Source organism: Triturus cristatus, chromosome 3_1 (genome assembly GCF_964204655.1).
Source record: "Triturus cristatus chromosome 3_1, aTriCri1.1, whole genome shotgun sequence".
Classification (NCBI taxonomy): domain Eukaryota; kingdom Metazoa; phylum Chordata; class Amphibia; order Caudata; family Salamandridae; genus Triturus; species Triturus cristatus.
In genome coordinates, this window is record NC_140583.1 from 62,492,848 (window position 1) to 62,517,045 (window position 24,198).

The 24,198-nt window shown below is 43.1% G+C and overlaps 1 protein-coding gene across 1 annotated transcript in view; it reads right to left on the reverse strand.

The window, feature by feature from the left end:
- The window catches only part of ACCS (1-aminocyclopropane-1-carboxylate synthase homolog (inactive)), a 293,968-nt gene that overhangs the window by 84,351 nt on the left and 185,419 nt on the right, over positions 1–24,198 (reverse strand). The window contains 1 exon segment of the mRNA XM_085645812.1: positions 20,040–20,181. Coding sequence (XP_085501938.1) covers positions 20,040–20,181 — 142 coding nt within the window.

Below are 24,198 nucleotides of genomic sequence, written 5' to 3' on the forward strand. Positions count from 1 at the left end.
CGGACACGTCAATGGTCTAAAAGGTATGGAAATTTGCTAATTAAACATTATTTACGATTTCCTAAAGCTCAAGTAAAAAAGCAACAATTACAGGTTAGTTTAAAAAAAGACATCACATATAATGATAAACTATAAAGGTGGAGAAGTACCAAAGGAAGGAAAGAGAAGGGAAACAAGGAAACCGTTTTGTCAAGTAAGACTGTAAGACTTGAAGGCAGGCAATGAGGTGTGAGTGACATCAGATCCTGTTCTCGCAGCTCAATTAAACACTGTACTATTCAGAGAATATATAATTTGAAGGGTTGCAGAATGCTGCTTTCTATCAGTGAGGTGCTACAACACCTTCCCTTCCTCTGTGCCGCTATTACCATCCCCATTCCCATCCTTCTAAGGGTTTGAGCTGGATTGATGCAGTTAGCTCAAATCTTCTCAAATTTCAAGTGTGAAGCTCTGCTTAACCATGTATCATCCCTTAAGCGTTAAGCAACAGACTCTTGAGAGTGAGGCAGCTCAGCCCTTGCACCTTTGGGTCTCTTATCTGGGGCAGGCCAAGGCCCAAGGTTTCTCTGAACATGATTTGGCATGAGACATAAGCGGTCTCACCACCCACCTTTGGAGTGAGAGCTCTTCAACATGGGTTGGCAGCAGCAACCTTTTGCGTATCATGTTGCAAGACAAATTGGGTGATGATCCTCATGGCAACACTAGGCTCACCAGTGGAGGCCCTCTTGGTTGGATGAAGGCAGCTGCTTAGTAGAGGTAGTTGCCTCCAGACTGTGATATCTTTGGGTAGCGGCAGATCAAACTTTAGCACGGTCGTGACAGCCATTTACTCTTCAGCGGCGGTGCACAGAGTGATCAAACCCATTGTTGACTGCAAGGTGGCCCATTCTCACAGAAACGTGATACAGCTCACCTCATGAACAGTGCAAAGAAACAGTGGAGACCTTTTCACAGCAGTCTCTAATGCCACACTTCCTTCAGTCCTCAGAGTTCATTTTGGTGGACAGTCTGTCCTCCTGCAAAGACAGACACATTCCTTCCCTCTTTCAGAATGCAGTTAGACTTTTAGGCACTTCAGGCTGACCCTCAGCTCCCCATCAGAAAGTGGTGACTTCAGGTGATGACTCATCACCTCTGCAAGACTGGCTGTCAGGCAGACACCTTACTGATTACTCAGCAACTTTACAAATAGACTGTCAAGCACTCCCATATTCAAGGAGAACTCGAGACTGGAACAAAGTGGTTTGACATTTGCCACCCAGAGGATGAGGAAACACTGTCTGAGGATTCAGAACCAGTTTGGGTTGGTTCTCTTTTAAGCGTCATTTTAAGGCTGCTACTCAGCACAGCCTTTGTGGCATGTAAGAAAGAAAAAGCCTTGGGTCATTCAAGCTTGATAAGGTTTGGAGGCAATGACTTTCATATTTGCAATTGTTGAAACAAAGCAATCTAAAACCTGTGTCACCTGTCACTGGAAAAAAAATGAATGTTGTTAGAATATGTTCTTCTCCCTCAAAGGAAAGCTCAGACTAACAAGGGTGGGAGCCTGGCTAACGTGTTGGACTAATCCTTAGTGAAGGCTTGGCCCAATGCATGGTTCCACGTCTCAAATAAAACTTCTTGTGTGAGTTGTGCCTACTCTCTAATTGGCTCCTATCCTGGGATCGGACACACGGGTGTTGTAATGGGGGCTCAAAAAACTGTTATCGACAATGCAAGGCAATAATAGGTTCAGTCTAAATATTGGCTACGCCATTCCACACTTCTGCCTGAGTGATGGAACTTATGGAAGCGGACCTTCTGGTTTGGTTTGGTTGGCTACGTTTGAACTACAACAACAACATCTGAGAGCAGTCAGTTTCAGGACTATGAGTTAGCTTCTCCAGCAGCACAAAAGGCCCACTCTCCTAGCCTTAACTAAAGCCAAGAAGGCACTCTGGCCCACATGCATCAAAGCAAAAACCGGTCGCAAACGGGCAGATTCTCAGAATCTGCCCCTTTGCGACCGGTATTTTTGCATTTGGGATGCATCATCCCAAATGCAAAAATCGCAATTTAAGTAATCTCTAAATTGCGATTACTTAAATTGCGATTGCATTTAAGGAATCTCAAATTGAGATTCCTTAAATGCAATGCATTAAAGTAAAAATATTAGTGATTTCGCTAATAGGGGGAGTTGAACTTCATGGTAATTTGCAAAAACTTTGAAAAATGCACTAAAGAACATTTTTCAAAGTTCCATTTTGCCTTGGGGCATGTGTGTGTGCAAGATGTACTCATATGCAGATTTCAGGGGTGCAACAGGGTGTCCTTTTGACAACCTGGCACCCTTGAAATTGCATGAGCAATTTGCGATTCTCTAATTGAGAATCGCAAATTGAGAAAGTCTTCCCATTCATTCCTATGGGCCTCAGGCCCATAGGAATAAATGGGGAGGTATTCCTTAATTGCGACTCGCAATTTGCAAGTAGCAATTAAGGAATGTTTAGAAATCGCTATTTTGTAAGCGATTTCTACATGCATAGCCTTTTGCTATTCCTTATTAGCGAATCCTTATTTTTCGCTATTAAGGAATCGCAAATGGCATTGTTGATGCATGTGCCAGTTAGTTGTCTCTGGGTGCAGTTGTAAAGCTCAGCACCATTTTAGAATATCCACTTAGCAGAAGGAAGGCTTTCTCTCCTATGTAAATAACCACAGATAAAAAGGTGGTGAAGATCAGCTATTCGTTACTGTTTCAGCAGCCGCCCTTTAATCAGTACACCTCTGTGCTAGTGGGCATTCTGCCAACATCTGCAGGAAAATGAGAGGATATTCTGTTCAGGACCATTGGAGTTGGTACAATTACCAGAATGCGGGCAGGAATACTTATTTTCACTACTTGTAAGGAATACAGGAGAAGGAAGACTCTACCTCATTTCAGACCTCTACAGTCTAAATCAGTACCTCCACCTGGCTAGTCTCAAATTTCACATTTTACCTCAGTTACTGACAGCTGTCCAAACCAAAGGCTGGCTGTACTCAGCTGACCCCAGCCAGGCAAACAGGACATCTACTACTTAGTACCCATCACAGAAAAACCCAGGAATTAATTACATTTTATTGTGAAAAACTGACAATACCAGTGCAGGGATTGCCATTTAGTGTCAAATGCTACTTTCAGGAATTTACCATTGTTGTAGGCAATCTTTAATTTAAAAGGTTACATTTTGTTGCAGGGATTCTGCTCATACACAGAACTATGCGCAGGAAACCAGGACCTCAGTAAATTGTGGTGTACCGGAAACTCACCTCAGAACCCAGAACCCCTTATCCGACCAGCATCAGTGTCCCATTCGTTATCCGTATTATCACGGAGGTCCCAATGTATAGACAACCCAGAACAAGCGACTTAGGGTACTCTCAGGAATGGTGGGAATCAGAAATACCTGTTCGTAATTATTCTCATATCAGTCCACAACAAGAGTAAACAAAGACACGGTAAAGTTTAAGGAGTTTATTTTTATAAACCTCGTGTCCTAAGATGCAGTACTTTGGCTAACATAAGCAGACAAATGATTAAAATTAAAACCATCAGCATTGTTACAATACCATAGAAAATGAACGGAGAAATCATATTACAAATGACAGTGGATTACAGCCACCTTCCTTTCGCTAGTAAACTAATATTATTATAATAAAAGGTCTCTAGGCTTGAATGGGGAACCCCATACCGTAAAGATCAGCTTAGTGGAATCACATCACAGGATCAGATGTGGTCTTCTCCTGGGAAAACTCTTCTTCAGAATGTGTGTTAAACATGCAGCCTGCAATATTAAAAGCACTCGTCTTTCAGGTATTTGCAGCTGCGTCCGTGTTATGGCTAAATAGTGGGCCGGTCAACCTGAACTCAAAAACATGCATTGTCTAGCGACCCAGACTGTTTCTTTTACACAATGTTCAGACCAAGGTCGCAGCTCACGGCTAGGGATGTGAACAACAGACAGTTCTCATGTGAAGAAAAGGCGAGCAAGCAGTTTTCAAATAATAACATGTAACTGCAGTGTCGTGTGCAAAAGCAGCAAAAGTGGCAAGATGGCTTTCTAGCATCTAACGCGGTTATGCTAACTTAGCAATGTATGTATGTAAATTGCAGCCCCCACTACACCCCCCCTTGATCGGACCACTAGCCTATAGGGATACAATCAGGGAACGCAGAGTTCAAGTACGATAGAACAGAACTAAGTGCACGTATTTGAAATCCATATAAAGGTGCAGTGAAAGTTCGAAGACAAAAAAACGAGAAAAGGAAATAAATCCGATTCGATAGATTAATGGCAAGGCTCAGAGAGCCCTAATGATAAATAAAAGGCGAAAAAATTATGAAATTTAAAAACTCACCCAAAAAATTTCTGTGCACCGAAAAGTCGGACGACCTCACAGTTAATCCATCAACGTGAATGCACAGTAAGTAGCAACAGCTTCCAAGAGAAAATCATTGGAATTTTCTGCAAAAGTCTCTGCCATCCAGTTCAATAAGGGAAATGAACATACATGTTCCTCGACAATCGGAGCCTCTAGTAACATCAGAGGACAACCGACGTGTTCTTCAAGATTTCTTGCCAGAAAGTCATATGTCCGATGTCCCAATTCCCTAGGACTCCATGTGCCGCTCCACAGGCCATAATCCTGACACCAGAACAGTCCAACTCATGCGCCACTAAGGGACTCATTAGTTGATCATAATCCGGGGCGGGAGACACCGAGTTTGATAAGCACAAATCCAGAGCCCATTGGAAGGGACAGTCTAGGCAATGAAAGACAGGTTGTACGCATGTAAAGTAGGAAAACAGGAAGGATAATCCATAGGCTATGCTTAAGGTTGCCAGTGGCAATGTACTATAGTATTCAAGCATCCGGTCACGGAGATGTAGCAGCCGAGGCAGGCTGGCGTGTGACACAAATGGTGCAGCCATTGCGCAGTAAGCAGACCAACAACAGCACTCCTGCTACGAGGGCCAGAATCAACGGGGGACCGCCAAAGACGCTGGAAAAAATAGAATGAAAAAATGCCGGGATCACACCAAAAATAGTTTGGAAGGAGGTCACGAGGCCGGAGCCCACAATTTTGAAAAAATGTGCCAAGCCACTTGTAGACGAGGCATTAAAGATAGTTTGAATCAGGGCCCCAAAATGAAGTGGGAGATCGGTATTTAAAAGCGCCTGCACCTCGGTGCCCGTATTTGCTATGTGAAGGACAAATGTTTCCCGGGAAGAAGTCAGCACGACTTCTTTTTGCGACAATAGAGCCCTTATTCTGCTCATTTTGTTGAACTCTGCTTTCAAGGTTGGAATGGAAGGCCAGATGGATACATCCAACCACCCATGCGGGGCTGGGAAAAGGACGTTCTTACAGCAAACTACCCTCTGTGATACAGTCACTATGTAGGGAATTCCCACTAGCATCCCGCAGCAAGCTTCATTATTTAAAAGCAAATAACTACCGTTAGCCAGCAGTGTGAACAAAGGTGTAATAACTGGCACTGGAATCCCTTTTAGGACGCAAGCTAAATTAGGAGCGTGCACATTGCATGCGCCATGCAATTGAATGTGCCTACATACTACAGAATGATCAGGTGTGGAGGTGCATTCCTCACCCTTCAAGTAGACTTCTTTACCATCTCTCGTACATCTGTATGTAAAGGGGAGTGACCAAACCTCATGCAGGAAGGCAGAACCCAGTTGTTCATATCTGCCCAGGGCATAATGTTTCATGCATGAACTGAACTTAAACAAAGGAAACGGCAATGTGATTAACCCGTGGATAAGCCACACAGCAGAATTCAATTCGGCCACTGAGAAAGGCAAAGATTCTAACTTTTCAATATGCAGTAATGAATATGTTGCATCTTTCATGGACATAAATTGTTGTTTTGCAGTCAGATTAAAAGGAAGAAATAAAGACGATGTATTCATGTTGTCCCATGGGACTTTCCCTGCCTTTAACCTTTGCAATGTCCATGCAAACTGCATCACTGAACGCAATTGATTTTGACCATGATACAAAACAGACATATCATCCTGTACAATATCGACAACAGAAGAAACAATATTGTGTAACGTATAAATTCTGGAAGAAAGGGTGTTAATGCTATTATCTATAACAGCTAATACTTTTTCCATATTGGCTTGATCAATAGCCCTTAATCTGGACGCAGCCTCAATTTGTGATAGTTTCCAAACTTTGTTATAAATAGCATACACCCATCTTTTGGACCTGCCACCCACAGGACCCTGAACAAAATCATTCAAATCTATTTTGTCATGTAATTTTGATAAATGAAGTTTAATAGATGCCAAGGTGGAATGTTGCAGCCACGATTGGCATAACTTCCCTACAGAGTAGGTAGTTACTGAATGAGAGGACTCAAAACGAGGATCCACGCGCACCTGCGTATATCCAGGTTTCAGACCCAGAAACCGATGTTGACAGGAGTCTGAGCTCGCCTGCCATATTAACCATCCTTCTGGACTAAATTTAGCAATATTGAAGGATGTGTTAGAGATAGAGGACTGCAACGCATCAAGGGACAGATCTGTTTGGTTATCCCAATTCGGATAAGCACGCAGATCTGGAATAGAGGGAAAATTTAGTTTTTTCGAAGTAGCCAATCCAAGACAGGTGGTTTGGAAGATTGTTGAATTTAAAAACAACATGTGATTTGGTATAAGGCAGGCACGATGCAAAGCTTCTGTTCCTTGAACCTGCCACGGTTTGGAGCCTCAAACCGATTTAAGATCAATAGCAGCCTTCCACAGATCGTAACCTTTGATTGACAACTCATCCATAAAGGATTTAGAATACAATAATTTTGTGTGTGTCAGCCTAACTTTTGAGGCAGTCTCAGCTGCCACTTTGAAATAAAAGGAGGCTGGATTGGAAACACTGAAATCAGAAAAATATGTGTATTTGTCTACCAATGTAGTTGAGCTACCTAGAATTGGTGTTGGACAATGTTCCCATTGGGTCAAATTTAAAAAATTTCGAAATGTATTTGCTTTATGCAGGAAATGATTGCCATAATGTTGAAAACAAAATTGTTCAGCATAATTAGCAGTATCAGAATACAAATCTTCAGCATCAAATGCGGCATAATATTTCAAATCAGAAAATAGTGCTTCTATGGCATGAACGTCCCAATCATCAGAACGGATGTTTTGTTTAACTACATCACCCATAGAAACACGAAATACATTCGGTACAGTGATAACCTCAGTCGGCCCATGAATCTGAAATTTAACAGCATCCCACGCAATCCCATCTAACACGGACCAGGCAGCAATATTCACAAAAGTCTAGTCCCTCTTCATAATGTGTGATGAGGAGTAGGGGGCCAAAGTTCCATCAATGAGTTTAATTGTAGATGTTTCTTTTAGATAGTGTCCATTTACAAGACGAAAAAATACCACTGCGAATCCAATGGACATGAACAAAAAAACACATACGAGCACCAGCCAAATGTAAGTCCAAGGGGGAATCAAAAAATGTCTTTTAAACCAGACAGCAAAAATAGAAATTTTTGAGGGGGAATTGGAAGTCAATGAGTTAGTGTCAAAGGAGAAACGTGACTGGTTAACTGCTGTGGATTGTAAAACAGGCAACCGCACATCTGCAGGATAAGCATACTCAGTATCTTCAAGCAGACCACCATCGGGCGGTAATACCAGAGGATCAGTAACTGTATGCATCTCGATGGCAACATCAGACAAGGTGGTAGAAGCTGGAGCCAAAACAGAATTTCTCAGCATCGCAGGGCAAGAAACTGCTGGAGTAATACTAAGAAGAATCGGCCACTCGCTGTAGCTTGACATTGTCAATAGAGATGTACCTGTTATCCTTGCGACCAGGAAGTGGAGATAAAATGACTGTTCTTGTACCCTGCACGCCAAGCACTGGAACCGGTGCACGATAAGAGGGGCCGAACTCCTTCTTGTTCTCCACCTTCTCACGGACCAGGTCACCAACTCGAGGTAGCTAGCCGACTACCGGAATCTGAAGCGCAGCATCAGATGTGGAGGGCCTGTGTTCCTTCGAAAACAGGCCACCCACATGTGTAGAGTCTGCAATACAGCACAGTGATCATCTACGTCAAAGGGTGCGGCTGACGCCGCCATGTCTTGACCATCAAGGTCCGGGACAAACATTCTTATGCTGAAGAGCATCATGTATGGGGTCCGCCCACCCAGAGACATTCTAGGGAGATTTTTAAGTGCACGTTGGACGTTATACAAATGGGCTAGCCAGTTTCGGCCAGTGCCTAAAACCAGTGCTGTCAAAGATTGCTTTAAGTCACGGTTCATTCGCTCCACCACACTATTACTCTCAGGCCGGTAGGGAGACGAAAATTTGACTTGGACCCCCACATTTCTCATGGCTTCTTTGTACGCCTTAGAGGCGAACGCAGGTCCCTGATCAGAATGAAAGGTACCACATGCAAAACTTCCCACAAAGACACGCAAATCCCTGATGACAGTCCGGGCATCAGCACTCCTTTGTGGCCACACCCAGAGAAAACGTGTGCACGAATCCACTGCAACCAAGATGTACTTGTACTCAGTATCAGAGGAAAAAGGACCACAGTGATCTAAGTAAACACACCCAAATGGTTTATTAGATATGTACAACTGAGTTTGTGGTGGGCGCGCAGCAGTTGAAGGTTTAATCTGCTGGCAAATGTCACAATTAAGAATATAAGCGCGAGCTTGTTTATATAAGCCGTACCACCAGTAATGTTGTTGTAACAGAGATACAGTAGCCGCAACGCTGGCGTGAGCAGATGCCATACCCTCGTGCTCTGCTAGTATCAAACATGGTCTTCAGTCCGCATTGGGAATCAACCTGTCACCAACGTCGTTAATCCTTACTAATGGGACGTTATCAGGACTTAAGTGATAATGGTAACGAGAAGGGAAACCTCTCGGGTAATTACTTCCCTTCTCTGTAGCAGCTATAGCTGCCAAGATGTCATCATCAATCTTACTTTTGGATCTTGTAACTGCTGCTACCAAGTATGTCGCCACTGCTGTTTTTGCTGCCTCGTCAGCTAAGCTGTTTCCGACAGCATGGACACCAACTCGTTGGTGACCAAGAGTGTGAATAACATTCACGAGCGGCAGACGTGCTTTAAATTCTGCCACTCGAACCCAAAGCATTTTATGCTTAATTCTGCTACCTTTGGAATCACGATATTCATTTTGAGACCAAAAATGTAGATTGTCGTTGTAAGACTGTACACAATAAAACGAGTCACTTACTATAAGAGTAGTGACTCGAGGATCAACAAACTTTAGTGCAAGCACCAGAGCACGAAGCTCCGCCAATTGTGCGGTACAATCACCCAGTGACTGCGTATGCACGACATCAGATTGGAATTCACCATTTACGAATGTACCCACCACAATTGCGCAGGCCGCTGAATAGGCATGCCTTGATCCAATCGCCGGTTGCGCCGAACCGTCAGTGTAAATGACAGAATGGTAATCTTCGAGCGGGCGCAAAGACAGAGGAGCCTGATGAACGAATTCATACTGCAAGTACTCCTGAGTCTGTAATGAGGCATCAAAGATATATGTTACATCGGGCGATGTTAAGGAAGTGGCCCATTGTATCCACCGTGGATGCAAAGCTTTAGAATTAGGTACACTGGCTTTTGTCACCGCCTCAAGGGCAGGATACGGTGTGACAACTAACTTGCGTTTTCCTTGCGACAGTGCTCGTTCTTTGAGAATCGCCATCTGCACCGCAGTCAAAACTTTTTCGACTGTGGAAAAGCGCAGTTCAGCCGAAGTGTACAGGTGTGATTTGTAGGCAATGGGGACGGTGTCGCCCTCATTGAACGTTAAGTACGTGAAACCCACCGTGCCTGGCACAATTCTTATAACCAGGTTAGTGCGGTTATCATGCGTCAGTAAGTATTTTGAAGCAAGAAGATCAGCTTGCAAAGATTGCAAAATCGCTGAATGCTCTAGCTGCCAGCATGATTTGGAAAAAGTAGGTTGTACCAAGGCGCAAAGCGGCTGAATACGCTGAGCATAATCAGGAATGTACGTTCGAACGAAATTCAGAAAGCCCAGCAAAGACTGTAATTTCTTCAGTGTTGTAGGAGCACGCAAGCATGCGCACTTTTCCAGAAAGTGAGGAGAAAATCCTCGACCTTCATTGTTGAGCTCGTAGCCCAAAAACAACACTGTATATTCTGCAATGTGAGACTTCGCAAAATTGAATTTGTATCCGACGTCTGCTAACATCACAATAATGCGATCAACGCGACACAGATGCGGCCACAACTCGTCGTCTGTGAGATAGATATCATCGACATACGAGTACGCATACGGGTCAATGCTCTCCAAAAGAGAGACAACACGAGCGGCAAAGACGCCAGGGCTGTTTTTGTAGCCCATGGCTAATCTCGTAAACTGTTTTTGTTTGCCGCCTGAAGTAAACGCTGTCCACTGACTACTAATAGAGGACAGGTTATGGCTGTAAAAGCCATTGGAAATGTCAAGTTGGTTTTAAACCGTTTTCTCACGAGACTATCGACAAGAGCCGAACTGTGAGTATTCTGTACCGCGCATGTCCGGCAATGAGAATTTAAATGCCGGTAATCCAAAACTAGGCGGTACGACCCGCCAGGCTTCGTCACAGTGAATAAAGGATTATTCATTGGTGATACACATGTTTCAATATCTCCTTGATATTCCAATTGTTCAAGGATCTCTGCGACGTGAGGTCAAGCTTCTCGACGCATGGGATATTGAGGTTGCGGCTGGGGCATAGACCGCAATGGAATCTCATGGCTGGGGGACAATTTATCCCAGCCTACCTGAGTACGATACAAAGCCGGTGCTAGCACCAGAGCCCACTCCTCAGCGAACTTTTTAGCATGTTCCTTTGGCACGGTGTGCGCAAAGGACGGGAGGATTACCTCCTCCCCTCTAGGAGCATCTAAAATGAAAGCCGGGGGCCAGTCCGCCTCCGCTAAGAGAATATCATAAGAAGAGGTCAGATTATCCCAAAAAATCCCTTGTATTGTGCGTTGTATGTCACCTTCAATTAAAAGAACTATGTTATGTAGCCTATCAGGGGGAGCCACTCTAGTGTCAGCAGTTTCAACAGTAATGAATGTATCAGTTGCTGTCGCCTCCAGATATGGACGCAGTGCTTGTCGCACTACTGTAACTTCCGCCGCGCTGTCGAGCAGCGTTTGTGCCCATGTCAGGTTCCGAAGCTGCGTTCTCACCATCTGTGGCATACCTCGCTGTTAGCGCAGCAACTTTCTTCTTTTGAAACGGGGGTCTTTGTGTAAACACATCCTGCTTGCCTTTACCGTCAGACTGGCGGGGTTGCTCACGTCCTTGTTGGGCACCCCGTCCTTTCCCACGGTCTCCGCCACCGGACTGTGGAGCAGATGTGTCCTGTAAAGAATGAGGAGAACGTTGTTCCGAAACCTGAAATCGATCAGGTGATTTAATAGTAGATCGATCGCGCAGATCATATGTGCAATCACTACTAGACTGTACAGGAGAGGCAGGACGAGACCCCTATTTTTGTTGCTGCTTTCCCTGTTTCTTGTTTTGCCAATTTTGATTTGGAAAATTCGGGCGTTCGTCTTTACCAGACGAGTTCGCCTTAGTTCGCTGTATCAAATCAGGAATTATTACTGTTGGTTTAATGCCTAAAGCGCTACGGCCAACCTGTTTATAGGCATTCGCAATAATTTTTGCAAACTCCTTTGACTTGTCGTTTTCGTCCACCACGTCTAATTTATTAGCCACTTGGAATTGCATAGCATCTCCTTTGAGGTTGCCCATTATCATGGAAGCAACCACATCGAACACCCCGACAAGCCGCATTCCCAATTCTACGGCTGCCTCCGCACCGTGATTCTCCTGAACACGTTTAATAACGGAGGGAAGCACAGACATAGACGGAGTGCCGAAGCACTTCGAGTATGTCGCAGCAAAGACCTTGCCCCAGTTGGCACAATCGGCCATATCTGGGACTAAGTCTTTCGGCAAACTAATGGTGAGTATCCTGTGTTTTTCCACAGGAGTAGTATTAGGAAAAACTGCTTCCAGTTGGTCAAATTTCTCAGCAAGCCAATAAGGGAATTCGTCCTTATTTTGGGGGCGCTTGCCCATAACCGAATTAACTACAACAGGACTAATAACCACCGCGTGGTGGTCTGTTGGTTGTCCCGCAACAGCAGGTGCCCCCACCTGTACGTTGCGTGACATGTACTGCACTAAAGCCCTATGTACTGTAATAAGGGCTGTGTGAAGTACATGCAACTCAGCCACCGCCACCTGTAGATAGCGTGGATGAGGCGTAAATCCGGCCAGCACCGGCCATATGGCCCCTGCAATGGACAAAGGGCCCATTCTCGCCGGTGTACCCGCATGTGGAAGGGCGCCATTAAACCAAATACTATGCTGCCAGGCAGAAATAGGAATTTCTTGCGTCCTATATGGCGTATAGTTGGCAGGTAGCTGCGTGGCAGTATAGGAGTGAAACGTATCATCGTCTTCACTCACCGCTGGCAAAGTAACCCAAGAGTAAAACAACTCATAAGGAAACGATGCATCGGCACTTACCACAAAAATCACAGCCATACCATCGTCCGGCACCCCATACTGCGTCAAGTGACGTCGCAGAGGTGCACGGCTAGGTGCCGGAATATCGACCGCCATAAGGACACAGACAGAAGATCTACAATGAGTTTTATCAGTAGCACAAGGGTTCAGAAACCTTTTTAATGATCAAGCTTGAATGAACCTATCAGATTAGTGATAGGTAGGTCTAAATCCGTCACTCTCGTTGCCCGGAAACAAGAGTGAAGGTGTCGTGGACTAATATAAGCACTACTAAGGCGTTTCAAATCAATAGACCAAACGTTAGGTGCGCCATGTTGCAGGGATTCTGCTCATACACAGAACTATGCGCAGGAAACCAGGACCTCAGTAAATTGTGGTGTACCAGAAACTCACCTCAGAACCCAGCACCCTTATCCGACCAGCATCAGTGTCCCATTCGTTATCCGTATTATCACGGAGGTCCCAATGAATAGACAACCCAGAACAAGCGACTTAGGGTACTCTGAGGAATGGTGGGAATCAGAAATACCTGTTCGTAATTATTCTCATATCAGTCCACAACAAGAGTAAACAAAGACACGGTAAAGTTTAAGGAGTTTATTTTTATAAACCTCGTGTCCTAAGATGCAGTACTTTGGCTAACATAAACAGACAAATGATTAAAATTAAAACCATCAGCATTGTTACAATACCATAGAAAATGAAAGGAGAAATCATATTACAAATGACAGTGGATTACAGCCACCTTCCTTTCGCTAGTAAACTAATATTATTATAATAAAAGGTCTCTAGGCTTGAATGGGGAACCCCATACCATAAAGATCAGCTTAGTGGAATCACATCACAGGATCAGATGTGGTCTTCTCCTAGGAAACCTCTTCTTCAGACTGAATGTTAAGCATGCAGCCTGCAATATTAAAAGCACTCGTCTTTCAGGTATTTGCAGCTGCGTGCGTGTTATGGCGAAATAGTGGGTCGATCAACCTGAACTCAAAAACATGCATTGTCTAGCGACCCAGACTGTTTCTTTTACACAATGTTCAGACCAAGGTCGCAGCTCACGGCTAGGGATGTGAACAACAGACAGTTTTCATGTGAAGAAAAGGCGAGCAAGCAGTTTTCAAATAATAACATGTAACTGCAGTGTCGTGTGCAAAAGCGTGTTTGTTAACAGAGTTTATGGCGCTCTCTGAGTCTCCTGTAGTCTCAGAGTGTCCCCTACTTACGCCTGTAGATCCCAACACCATACCCCTGAATCTGTTGGACGGAACTAGAATTGACCATCATTTAGAATGCTCCCCAAAAAAAAGGGCCGTAAGGGAGTGCAGAAAAATGAAACCAAATAGAGTGGGGCACAGCATAAATCGAATCGTGAAGCTACTCCCAAAAATTCCTTCTGCCAAAAGGGGACTATGACTGAAAATTGTGGCAATGATATATTTTGAACAACAAATACTATGTCCTGTATTATTAAGGCCTTTGAGGACAAATTAGAGGCAGTGGTAAAACCACTAGCTGAAAAAATAGATATATTATCAGCAGAAGTGCTTAGATTAGGTGGCTCCCTTTCCTCACTAATTGACACTCAGATTAAATCACAGGGTGGGACAAATGAGCAAGAGGGAAGAAATGTACAAGTCCCGATTAAGGAGAATATCCTTCCATCTAATTCCACACTAAACAACCAGACGTTGGATAAAATCAATGCCCCGGATGCAGATCTACCTTCTACAGGTTGGACAACGGTCCAAGCCAAGAAAACTCGCTCTACTAATTTACCCCCACAATGTGAACCATATGTTGTAGTACTTACAAATGTGCCACCTCTAGACATTATGCAGTCTAAGGCACAAAATGAATCACACGATTCCCTCAAACGGAAAACAGTTTCCTGGCTAAATCACAATTGTGGGTTCCCTGTCAATTATTCAGATCAGATTCTATCAACTAGACGGGTCCCCTGGATTGGGAGTGCCAGGAAATCTTGTAAAGGTGATTGCATAATTGTCAATTTCAAATACCCTCAACACGTGGCGACCGTACTACTTAGAGCAGCATCATTGGCACCGAGAGAGAATAGTGTGGGTGTACATCCTTTAGGCTACTTCTATCAGCATTTAGCCAGGGGCAAGCAGATTAACACTCCAAGCATATCCCAAAACGATATCCAAGGTTTACCTTTCCAGATTAACACAAATAATAGGTACTTGGCACTAAGCACCTTGGATATGAATGACTGACTAATACCACCTTCTGTGGCAGATGTGGAGACTAAGCTAGCAACCCAAGGTGGAAACATGACTCTGACCACAGCGGAACCCAATGTTGAAATTGCCCAAATAAGGTTGGAGGCCCCCGTAACTGTACACGAAACCCAGACACCCCATCCTAGGAAAACTATGGAGATTTAAACAAATCCAAGGGTAACTACTGCTAGCTTGGGTGAGAACAGACAATGTGGTACCAAGCACACTAAGATTGGGGGGCTAACCATCGTAAATCCACCGTCGCATGGAAATAATGTTCCACATATCATTGCGGACGGTGCAGCTGAATTCCCACCTGCTAGATTAATAACATGGAACATAGCAGGGGTATCCAGGAATATGCAGGATGAGGGTTGGTGTTCTTATATTGAAAACTTTGACATCATTCTTTTGCAGGAGACCTGGGCTATAGACATACCTCATAGACTGGGTTATAGAACTTTTAGTCGTGGCGCAGTGCCATCTGCGAGAGGAAGAGCATCTGGGGGTTTGGTGATTTGGATAAGGGTTACTGTGGAGGCAGAAATCACATTACTGCCGATTGATTCCCCTGATATAATGGGATTAAGAATGGTAACCACGGGGAAAGAAACAATATATTTAATAAATGTTTATAACAGACCGTATCCCCATAGTAAAGATTCACAGGTGATAGTCCTCCTTGATTCCTTTTTAAATACTTTAAGTCCAAGTAAGCAGGTAATTGTTGGAGGAGATTTTAACTGTCAATATGAGCCGATATTGGGCTTGGATACTTTATTTGAAGAACAGGATACAGCTAATAATGTCCTTCCTTTAGAGTCCAATAATATGGTAAAAAATTCAAGAGCAGCTATGCAGATTTTACAACTTACAGTAAACCATGAATTAAGGGCGTGTAATGGCCGTTTCCAGTCTGATAGACCAGCGGCTCCAACTTTTGGTAGGGGAAATTATAGGTCTCATATAGACTTTTTAATGGTCTCCATGAGCCTATGGTATTTAATAATAGATTTCAAAATAGACCATAGAACAGAGAGCGACCACTTCCCCCTCCAATTATGGTTACACTCAGAACCTTTCGTACAAAAAATAAACATGATAGCCACGTTAAATAGCCCTGTAGGAGAACATCAGGTCTCCAATAATAGACGTGCCATTAAGTGGCCCTATATTCTGGCCAAGGATGAAACGATGATAAACATATATAACTCCTTTGCTGACACATTGGAGGGAAGTCATATGCTCGCTCTAGGTACCCAGGATGTCCTTAACTTACATTATAAACTTGTAGATGCACTGATTCCCCATTTAAGTAAAATCTATAAAAAGGATTTGAGTCAGAAAGATAATCATTTAGCGACAACAAACCAATGGTACAATAAAGATTGTCGTAATGCTAAAATTGACCTGATTCAGGCTGTAAAAGTAAAGGACGTCCAGGGAATTAAAGATAGTAGATTAGCTTATAAAAAAGACATTGTCCCAAGCAAAAAAAGCCTGGGATGATGCTCTCTGGGATGACCTTTTAATTGCAGCCCACCAGAAAGAACAGGCCACATTTTGGAATCTAATCTCCAAAGGGAATAAAAAAGGCAGATCATCTAGTAATATATATCTCGACGAAGAAACCTGGTGCAATCACTTCTCTAAATTATATTGAAATATAAATGAGGAGATGGCCATGGATGACCATGAGATAAATAGATTATTTGATAAAAATACCCGTCTACATTTTAGTCTTGAAGAAACTGTTGAGGCACTACAGGCTATTAAAACGGGCAAAGCACCAGGCCCCGATAAAATCCCCGGTGACTTGCTAAAGCATGATGCAGGAATTTGGGGACCCTACATTAATTTTTTATGTAATTCTATAGTGGCCGGGACACCAATTCCCGAATCATGGAAAGGGGCTGAAATTGTTACAATTTTTAAGAAAGGGGATCGTTACGACCCAGCAAATTACCGCCCTATAAGTTTAATTGATCTTTTACAAAAAACTTTCGCCAGACATATTTTAAATAGACTTTTATCGTGGATAAAAGGGGAACAGATTTTAACTAAATACCAAGCAGGATTTAGGTTAAAAACCAGCACAGTAGATCAAGTATTTAGATTTATGTGTATTTGCTGGAAATATATTAATATAAGAAAGGGAAGCTTGTACGTAGCATTCATCGATCTAAGGGCTGCTTTCGACCTTGTACCCCGTAAATTACTTTGGTCTACTCTCAATGATATGGCAGTCCCCAGTGAGCTACTCAAGGAAATAATTAGACTCCACACAGGAAACTATGCTAGAGTTAGATGGGGTAAGGGAGGAGAAATCTCAAAGGAGATCCCTGTGGATCGGGGCGTCCGCCAAGGGTGTGTGCTGGCGCCCACACTCTTCTCTCTGTATGTTAACAATATACCTAATTATCTAAAATATTGTAAACATGACTCCCCGAAATTAGCAGATGAGGTAGTCACCGCATTGCTTTTTGCCGATGACACAATTCTCATCTCGCAAACCCCGCAAGGCTTACAAAACCTAGTAAACACTTTTAATATTTACTGTGTGGAAAAGGGATTAGAAATTAACTCATCCAAAACAAAGTACATGTCCATAAACCCTCAGAAATCCTTTAGAAAGAACTTGGCCTTAAACAACCAGAAGTTGGAATATGTCAAGAGTTTTAATTACCTGGGTATTATGCTGGATAGTATGCCCAATTGGAAAGGGCAATTGGAAAAAAGTAACTTAATTTTAAAACAAAATTCTATGCCCATCCTAAAGGTGCACGGCAGTAGCCAATCTAAATCAATTACGCCGGCACTTGAATTATTCAAAGCAAAGGCCCAATCGGCAGCACTTTATGGCGCTGAGGTCTGGGGTTACTCCTGCAACAACACTTTCAGGAAGGAAGAGAACACCTTCATACGCAGGTTACTTAAAATACCAGTAAGAACACCGATAACTCCAGTTTTTCTGGATATCAATCTTAAAAGAACTGATCATCAAGCCACACTAAGGCCATTACTCTATTGGATTAGATTATGGACAACCCCTGAGCTGAGCGACTATAAGAATGGACTGTTAGAAATAATCAGGATTGACTAATATAAAAGTATCCCCTGGTTAAAACATATCTCCCAGTGGTTCAAAAAGCTTGGGTTTTCCCATTTTTGGGAAAACCCTCAAAATATGTTACCAATCTCAAAAAATCTTTTGAAATCTGATTTTTGGGTATACGTAAAGAATGAAGTATCCACTAGTACTACACTGGGTATATTGTCACAGAAATTTTTATCTGTTAAGGATACTCCTATATTCGAACAATTCATGGACGAGATAAGACCACCATTAGCTAAAACACTGTATCTACAATACAGGTATGGAGTTTTACAGATTGCTGCAAATACCAGTAGTTGGAGGGGCAATGAAGATGATAGTGGATTGTGTACCCTTTGCGTACAAAAAGCAAAAGAAAATGATGCTCATGTACTGTTTTTCTGCCCAGCTTATAAAAAGCCAAGAGTTCGATGGATTAAACCCCTGTGTATAAATTTGGGGTTTAGGTTTTTTAAAGAGGCAGAACGTACATTCAAAGCAAATACTTCTCAATTAATAGTTTTTGGTCTAAGTAGATTCCTATTCAATGTATATCTCATAAGGAATAAGAAAGGATGCAAGCTATAATACTTAAAGGCTGGTTAGATAACGCTCTTGCTTGGTTCGACATTATGAATTTTACTCTTCCCCCCTTTTTAAAAATGTATTATAATAATTTTTTATATATTATCTGGCTTTCTTAACTAATTTATATGTTTTTAGCATAGCTGTGATAGAATTGAATGTGACTGACCTCCATTTATATTGCCTGGAAATTTTGGACTGTGTATTATACATGTTTTAATTTATGTATGTTGCTTTTATGACAAAATAAGTCGAAATAAAGCTGAAAAAAAAAAAAAAAAAAAAATATACGCATTACTAAGGCGTTTCAAATCAATAGACCAAACGTTAGGTGCGCCATGTTGCAGGGATTTTGCTCATACACAGAACTATGCGCAGGAAACCAGGACCTCAGTAAATTGTGGTGTACCAGAAACTCACCTCAGAACCCAGCACCCTTATCCGACCAGCATCAGTGTCCCATTCGTTATCCGTATTATCACGGAGGTCCCAATGAATAGACAACCCAGAACAAGCGACTTAGGGTACTCTGAGGAATGGTGGGAATCAGAAATACCTGTTCGTAATTATTCTCATATCAGTCCACAACAAGAGTAAACAAAGACACGGTAAAGTTTAAGGAGTTTATTTTTATAAACCTCGTGTCCTAAGATGCAGTACTTTGGCTAACATAAACAGACAAATGATTAAAATTAAAACCATCAGCATTGTTACAATACCATAGAAAATGAAAGGAGAAATCATATTACAAATGACAGTGGATTACAGCCACCTTCCTTTCGCTAGTAAACTAATATTATTATAATAAAAGGTCTCTAGGCTTGAATGGGGAACCCCATACCATAAAGATCAGCTTAGTGGAATCACATCACAGGATCAGATGTGGTCTTCTCCTAGGAAACCTCTTCTTCAGACTGAATGTTAAGCATGCAGCCTGCAATATTAAAAGCACTCGTCTTTCAGGTATTTGCAGCTGCATGCGTGTTATGGCGAAATAGTGGGTCGATCAACCTGAACTCAAAAACATGCATTGTCTAGCGACCCAGACTGTTTCTTTTACACAATGTTCAGACCAAGGTCGCAGCTCACGGCTAGGGATGTGAACAACAGACAGTTTTCATGTGAAGAAAAGGCGAGCAAGCAGTTTTCAAATAATAACATGTAACTGCAGTGTCGTGTGCAAAAGCAGCAAAAGTGGCAAGATGGCTTTCTAGCATCTAACATGGTTATGCTAACTTAGCAAAGTTTGTATGCAAATTGCAACCCCCACTACAATTTGTGGATCTAACCTTTGAGCCATGCCCACAATCTGGAAGAGGCTGCCTTATGCTTAACAGTCATGCGCCTAGGAGACAGAAGTGACTTAAATATTAAAAGCTCAAATGTGGCGTAAGTTATTGTAAATTGAGATACTTCAGTTAACTATGAGCCGTGGGGGTGGGGGGGGGAATAGCGGGGACACAGATGTCAAAACCTACCTCTGTTACGCAGCAGCTGTGCTATTTTGTACTGGGTGGTCCCACAGACACCATGGAAGTAACCTAGGGAGGCCACGCCTTTGCAGACATCTTGGTTCTGGGAATACAATGTGCCAAAGCGAATTCCAGAGACTGCAAAGTCCTACGATAACAAGAAGTGAACAGAAGGCTCAAAGATTTGGAAGCACATGGACCAAATTACCGTCATTCATGCTCAAAATGGTACTACCTCTCAACCGCATATTGAACATCACCAGTGTATTAGGCAAGACAAAACTCAGAATGGTACCTTGGATGGTGCCACTTTGCAATGCCTGGTCAGTACCTTTTCCAATATTTCACCATTGGTTACATATCACACCCAACTGCTACCCACCATGGGGTGGGTGGTAAGTGTGTATATCTTTGTGTCTCTGGAGCTCACCTCAACAGCAGTGGGCTACTATGAGTAACAGATCTGAACAAATGTGTGTAGGTGTGGTTGCAGAAATCAAATATTATTTTCACTATGGACTGCTTGCCGTACAAGTGGTGCTTTCTGATCTAATGAGCCCACTATACCTAAATACCCCTATGAATGAATCTTCTTGAATTAGGTTTTGTACCTTGTCCTTGTTTTTCTTGTCCGATAAAAAGAGTTCTGCAACTCCAGGGGACTGTTGATGTCACTCAGCTGGCTCACAAGAGAGTCATGTATGCAAGTGTACCAACAAAGAGGAACACCACAGCCAAGAGGGCTGCTGGGTTATACAGGAAAGGCTAATATGTTTCTGTGGAATATGCATTTAATTACACATGGCCCTGCTTGCCCTCAAACATCCTGGAATGAGACGCTTTACTCTCCTCCTATACCTGTCACCTTGCTCATAGTTTGAGTACTTTTATCCTCTCACACAGGACCGAGCTGCCTTCTCACCTCATCTAGGGGGCAGAGAGCAGTAGGTGGGCACCAATGCAACCATGTGAAACACTCTCTTGAGGGTCCGCTCAAGGACTGAACAGGCCCCGAATCCCTGTCTAGGAAGGTATGGCTCGGCACATGGAGCAGGAGCCAACCAGTTGAGTAAATGTTCTACCGGACTCGTAGTCCTAAAGGGGATACCCGCAAGGCTTAGCCCAAGGACTGCTGCATGGAAGTCAGGTATGTCCAGCTTCAGATGAGAACTCTTCATGTCCAGACAGAGCCTGGGCTGCATAGATGGTCCAAGGACACAAAGCCTTGAGAACTCTGCCCTCTAGTGGCTCGAACAAGGGTAACACTAACCTGTCCATCCCACAAGTCCACAAGGGAGGCCCATTTCAGGCCATGGAACCCTAGCCTTTGGGGAGTATGAAAGGCCACAGCCAAACACGATATGTCTGTGCAGAGCTCCTAATCTTCTCTCACAACTGTCCAGCTCCTGCTGAAAAATACTCATCCTCATACAAATCCACTTCACTGCAGACACACAGCCAATCAGATACCCATAAGGTGCTGTCAGTCATACTTCACTCAGAGCAGAGCAAGAGCAACATTACAAACAGAAAGGAAAAGGATATACATGTCACAACGTATCATCATAAACATACAGGAAAGAGAAAGCCCAATAAAGTGCTTGAGTGCACAGCAGCGAACATGTTACTTAATATTCTTACATAGGCCACAGAAATCTTGAACTATTTGGCATGAGTAGCACCGAGGAAATAAAGCGCGACAGTGCAAAAGTGCAATTGCAGCAAAACCGTACTTAACTCCTCACAAGAATACCTAACAGCCTAATAATTGCTAAGTAATCTTGCACAAAAACATAAACACCTTGAATTGATCAGCACGAATAGCAGCAGGATTATATACATGCTAAAAACATGCCTAAAATAATTTAAAATAAAGTGTCAACAGTGAAATATCAAGATACAGTACTCACCCTGTTACATTAAAGTTGATTAATTCATATAAAGGGAAGAACAATTTGCCCATATTGCCCTAAATCTTTGGGTGGCTCTAACACTCATCGCAGAAGCTTCCTCAAATCTATATATCCTATACATTTTACTAGTCCAATGACCAATCGTTGGTTGATTAGTTACTCTCCATTTCTGTAACATAAGTCATTCATTATGGGATACATTTTATGTAATCTCAAGGGCGTTTAATACACCAGCCATCTTAACAGAAAATTCCTCCTTTTAAAATGAGCACCCGCAACCCTCTGTGACTCATTTCGCAGAGCAGCGACCGATCTTTCTAATTACATTTACAGCTTGTCTCAGAATACATTTTCTCAAGTCTACCCAAGACATCCTTTTCCACTTTTATACTCTGACGCAGCAGGCAGTACCATGTACCCGCACCCAGCGTTTTAATTTGCCATCCGTCTAGCAATCTGACATGCTGATTCGCTCTAAGGTGCCATAATTATTTTTAAAAAACTCGCAATCTGAAAAAAACTTAAACTGAAAGCCATGCTTTGGCCACCAAATCGCACCTGTACTGTTTCCTATGTAATTAATCCATCCATATTAAAGAAATTCTCAAGTCAGACAAAGCGTATTCTTGCCACAATTGTAAAAGCGCTTTAGACAGCATTAAGCCACCTGCTGCACAATCTTGAATAAGGGTACATGTATGATAAGAAGGGATATCTTGGGATTTTAAAAACAACTGGATTCTATCTGATAATGCCATTAATACCATATATCTGTTTTTTTGGGGAGTTTTGCTACTCGTAGAAAATTGGTAATTTAGTTGCACTCTGATTTATCATATGATTAAAAATAAAGTTATCATAAACTGAATTTAACTGACCTATTTGAGTTATCAAATTAACCAGGGAGAACTTATACATTGCAAAATGTGGAAGTGCTATACCCCCATACAATATATCTAATTGAAGTGTAGTTAATTTTACATAGGGTTTTTATTAGTTTCTTTATTATCCGAAGCAAACTTCCGGAACATAACATCCAGCTCTTTAAAAAAAAAAAAAAGAGTTAGGCATTCTAAACGGGAGATTATTAAAAAGAAATAAGAACAGGGAGCCTAATTCACAGAACTAACTTACTACAAAATCCTAAACTTACTACCATTTTCGTATTCACAGAAGACACTTACTCATTTTGGTATTCGCAGAAGGTACTTACTCATTTTGGTATTCACAGAATGCACTTACTCATTCTAACTTTAGGACCGCACTCGGGCCGGAGATTCCGGCCCGGTGGTGGAGATTCCGGCCGGTGGCGGAATCTCTGCCACCGGCCAGAATCTCCACCACCAGACCAGAATCTCCACCACCGGGCCGGAATCTCCGGCCTGAGTGCGGACATAAAGCAGCAGTTTATATGCCAAAACAAAATCTAATTGTAATGCTGTCCTGTATCTAGAGGAGTAACAAGTAAACTGGGAGAAGCCTAGATGTCCTATCCTCCATGGGTCTACTAGCGCAAAATTTGATTTTATCGTACTTCTTAACCTTGACATTTTAGGTTTCAATTGATGCTTAGTTTTATTAGAGGCATTAAGGCTCAAATTTTGAATGAAATTTAAATCGCAGCAATAATCAATGCACCTTCTGATTGTATCATCATAGCTATTTGAGCTTACTTTGCAATCACCTGAACCGGAGATTCGAGCGTTTCACTCCTAGAAGCAGGACAGAGCCAGGCAGCACAGCGGAGCACAGTGGAACACAGCGGAGCAGAGTGGAGAGGAGCGGAGAGGAGCGGGGGAAACCAGTGAGGGTTTCGGAAACAACCGCCGCCGCTGCTACCGCCGCTACCGTCACCGCTTTCTTCATCGCCATCACTGCTATTGCCGCCGCCGCCCCGGATTGCGTCAGGAGAGCTGTGGGAGGTGCTACACTAACCCGGGAATCCGCGCCTTCCAGCTCCCGGAAACCTTGGCGGGAATCGTAGTAAACCTGCGAACTAGGTGGACCCGGTGGAGCCAGCAAGCGGAGCCTGCGAGAGAGCCAGCAAGCAAGCCGGTGAGATCTGAGTTTCCCGGGTGTCAGCGGGAGTTAGCACGGCCCACAGCGCTGACGGGTGACGGGGGGGGGACAGAGGGGAGCAGCGGACTCAACAGGCTGTCCAAGCGCGACTGTGCGTGACTGGGCTCAAGAAACAGAGGCTGAGTGGTCACTCCAGTCTTCAGTAGTCTCGCCCCTTGGGCCCCACTTCAGCC